Source organism: Astatotilapia calliptera, chromosome 14 (genome assembly GCF_900246225.1).
Source record: "Astatotilapia calliptera chromosome 14, fAstCal1.2, whole genome shotgun sequence".
Classification (NCBI taxonomy): domain Eukaryota; kingdom Metazoa; phylum Chordata; class Actinopteri; order Cichliformes; family Cichlidae; genus Astatotilapia; species Astatotilapia calliptera.
The window spans coordinates 34,937,568-34,941,062 of NC_039315.1; the positions used below are offsets into that span (position 1 = coordinate 34,937,568).

The window sequence follows — 3,495 nt, forward strand, 5'->3', positions numbered from 1 at the left end:
GAAGAACGTCTGAAGCCAGGGGACTGGGTGCTGATAAAGGTCATAAAGAGGAAGTGCTGGTCAAAGCCACGGTGGGACGGACCATACCAGGCTCTGCTGACAACACCAACAGCTGTGAAAATTGCAGAACGACCCACCTGGATACACCAAAGCCACTGCAAGAAGGTGACACACATCCAGGCCAGCTCGGAGTAAGTGGCAGGAAGACCGGGAACAAAGGGGGGGGAAGCCTCCAGGGCCCCTCGTCTCAATCCGGTGAAGAAACCAACTGAGCCACAGGTACTCATCAGAATGGCTGGTAAAGTGTTGTCTACCCTGGTTCAAAACTTTAAATACAAAAAAGTTGCAAAAAATAGTTTACAACAACAGGAAATTTATTTTGAGTGTCTTCATAGTTTTATTTTGGAGATACAGCAATTTTTATATACTGCAGGAAAAACAAAAAAAACAATCCTATGATGCAAATTTGCAAAGAAAACAGCAGGTGCATCAAAATAAACTATTTCCAGCAGTGCAATTCGAGTTCTAAGCATCCCAGCAACTATTCAGAAAAGTCAAACATGACCAGTAGAGGTTTTTAAGGTCTACAAGTAAAAAACTACATTTCCGCGAAAATGACGTCACTTCCGGTTTCGGCCAGGAAATGGCGGACATGAGACAGTTCGCGCTGACGTCTGTTTCACTGTGGGAAGTGTTACGAACAGCTGATGGATCGGCAAAGCGTGTTTCTGGAATATTATGTTTTTGTTCCTGCAAGCGCTTTTTTATGCAATTTTTGCAAAGCTTTATGTGGAAGGAAACTGTGACCGAGGACAAGCTGATGGCATAAGTTGTAAGTACAACTCCTCCGGTTTCATATGCAAAACAAATTATTGCGCTAGCTTACGTGGTTCAGATTCTACAGGGATTTAAAAGTAGTTACACAAAACAGAGCATGCTGCTCTGACCGGATTTAAAGGGTTAACAATGACTTTAAAAAATAATATAAAATAGTGTGCAACACCACTGAAGTTTTTTACCTCTCTTTTCAACCAGCGGCAGTCACTCTCCTCTCCAAATAACTTCTGCTTAGCTTTCCGAGCTTCCCTCGGGTCCTCTTAATCAGCGGTCTCCAACCTTTTTTGCGCCACGGACGGTTTATGCCCGACAATATTTTCACGGACCGGCCTTTAAGGTGTCGCGGATAAATGAGGGAGGGGCTAATAATCGGCTCAGTCATTTTTAATGATCGTTGAAAGCCCAGATCGTAATCGTGATTAAAATTCGATTAATTGAGCAGCCCTGCTGGGTGTAATGGCTTTGATGTCATCATGGTCAGCTGTGGAGACCCTGTATGTCCAAGGAAACCACACCCAATACCCTCATGGCTATTCTACAAACTTTTGGTGGCAGTTTATGAATACAACTGCCCACTTGAACAATAGGACAGACTGCTATGTGTGTGCTCATATGCCGTTATCCGCATATACATCTGGACTGTGGCCGTACAGCATATCAAAGGACAGGAGTTGGTGTCTGTTGGGCTTAGCAACTCATCCTGGCAACAGAGTCCTCTGGTCCCAGGCCAATTACAGTACACCTCTGAACATCACCTGGAGTAAGTCGCCACTTCTAAACATGAATTGTTCTGAGCAAACTGACTTATTGGCCTGGCCTCAAGTGTCAGACCCACTGCCAGACATAATATTGCTGAACAAGCTGAATACAGCCCAATTGCCGTTGTGTGTGATGAACAATGGATCATTGTCAGTGGGGGAGTTGCCGCTTCACTTATGTGGATACATATACACCTACTGCCCTCCAGAGGATGAGAGCAGGTGTATGAAATGCTTGACTGATGCAAAGTGCGCTGAGAACTTGACATTAAGGAGGACTGAATGCAAGTCCAACTGGGCTTACAGGATACCAGTAAAGGCAAAGAGTCAGAAGTGGACAGGATGTTCAAGGACGGTGCCGAGCAGCAAAGGAACAAGAGTTTTGGCTGATTGGTATTTCCTGTGTGGACATAAAGCCTATCTATCACTCCCTGAGGGATGGGGAGGATTGTGTGCCGTGGTGAAGTTATCGGATCATGTCTTCTTCATGGATAGAGTTGAACATCACCCTAGCAACCGACAGAAGCGTGAGGTGAATTTAGCCTCACCTGACTCGTTTGGAGTGACAGTAGACACTGGAGTGCCGCGAGAATTCCGCATTTGGAGTGGAGGAGCTAAATTCTTCCAAAGTTTGATCCCAAACATTGGAGTTGCAGAGGTGCGGGATCATGTGGAGATCAACCGATATGCCCTACTGCGACACATTAATCTCACTAAGACTCTGGGAACAGCCTTAGCGGAGGAGCAACAGGCCATCAGAACGATGGTACTGCAGAACAGGCTGACCCTAGACTTGATAACAGCATCACAAGGAGGTGTGTGTAAACTGATTGGAGAGACGTGTTGTACGTTTATTCCGGATGGATATACGACTGGAGGAGACATCTATGAGGCACTGCAAAACTTGACTGCTCTGCAGAAATATGTGGCAGACCACACATCAGGAGACGCGTCACAAGGCTGGATAGCCTGGTTGACATCTGGACCATGGTGGAATATGTTCTTAAAGTTTTTGACTCCCATTCTTACATTATTGGCATTGCTTTGCTTGTTTACAGGTTGCATTTTGCCATGTGTAAGATCGATGGTGAATAAAATGATTGCTAACACCTTTACCAATTACATACTGTTGCAGCAGAGTGACATGGATACTAAGGCTGATATGTGTGTATGAAATGAAGCCTGCACTGAAAATGTTGACAAGTGGTGTAGAGCTGAAGATATATATGCGCCGTATAGCCTTAAAAAATGACAATACAGGGTGGTGATGTTGGGTTTAGATTTTATTATTGTCATTTGTATTAGGAAACATTTAACCATATATGCTTAGAGGTGTATAATCAATTGTGTAGTGATAAGTTGTGTGATCTTTAACAGGCTACAGAGGCTTGGTGTGTATTCCACACTAGAATGCACACCTACATCCTGGGAGCATGGGAAAGGTCGCATCTTGTTTAATGGTGGGATTAACATAGCTATGTCTGTTCTAGTCTGAGTGCTTTTCTGTTTAGATGTGTCACGATCCTGGGTCTTAGGACCCAGTGTTTTGAGTTTTAGTTCATTTTTGATGTTTATAGTATGTTAAGCTCATTAGGCCTCCTATGTTGATTTGCTTATTAGTTCCCCCTTGTGTTTCAACCCATGTTAAGTCTCCCCTGCCCTTCATGTCTCTCTGTGCCCCCTCTGTTCTGTTTATGGTGTGTCTTTGCATGTTTGAGTTTCTTGTTTTCTGTCACCCTGCATTGTGCATTATGTTCTCATGGTTGGTCTTTTGTTACTCCCTCTAGTCTAGTCTCTTGTGTTCAAAGCTGAGTATTTCCCTCTGTGTATTTTGGTTCTTAGACCTCTGCCTTATGGTTTGTCTCTGTTTCTTAGTTGCTGTCTCCACTGTGTCTAGTTC

At 44.1% G+C, this 3,495-nt stretch overlaps 1 protein-coding gene across 1 annotated transcript; it reads left to right on the forward strand.

Moving 5' to 3' along the window:
* Positions 1–265: 265 nt before the first annotated feature.
* LOC113036195 (uncharacterized) lies at positions 266–2,905 on the forward strand. The gene is made up of 2 exons (XM_026192354.1): positions 266–318; positions 1,285–2,905. Exons 1-2 carry the CDS (start codon positions 292–294, stop codon positions 2,767–2,769), a joined length of 1,512 nt encoding a protein of 503 aa, XP_026048139.1. The 5' UTR covers positions 266–291; the 3' UTR covers positions 2,770–2,905.
* The last annotated feature ends 590 nt before the right edge of the window (positions 2,906–3,495 follow it).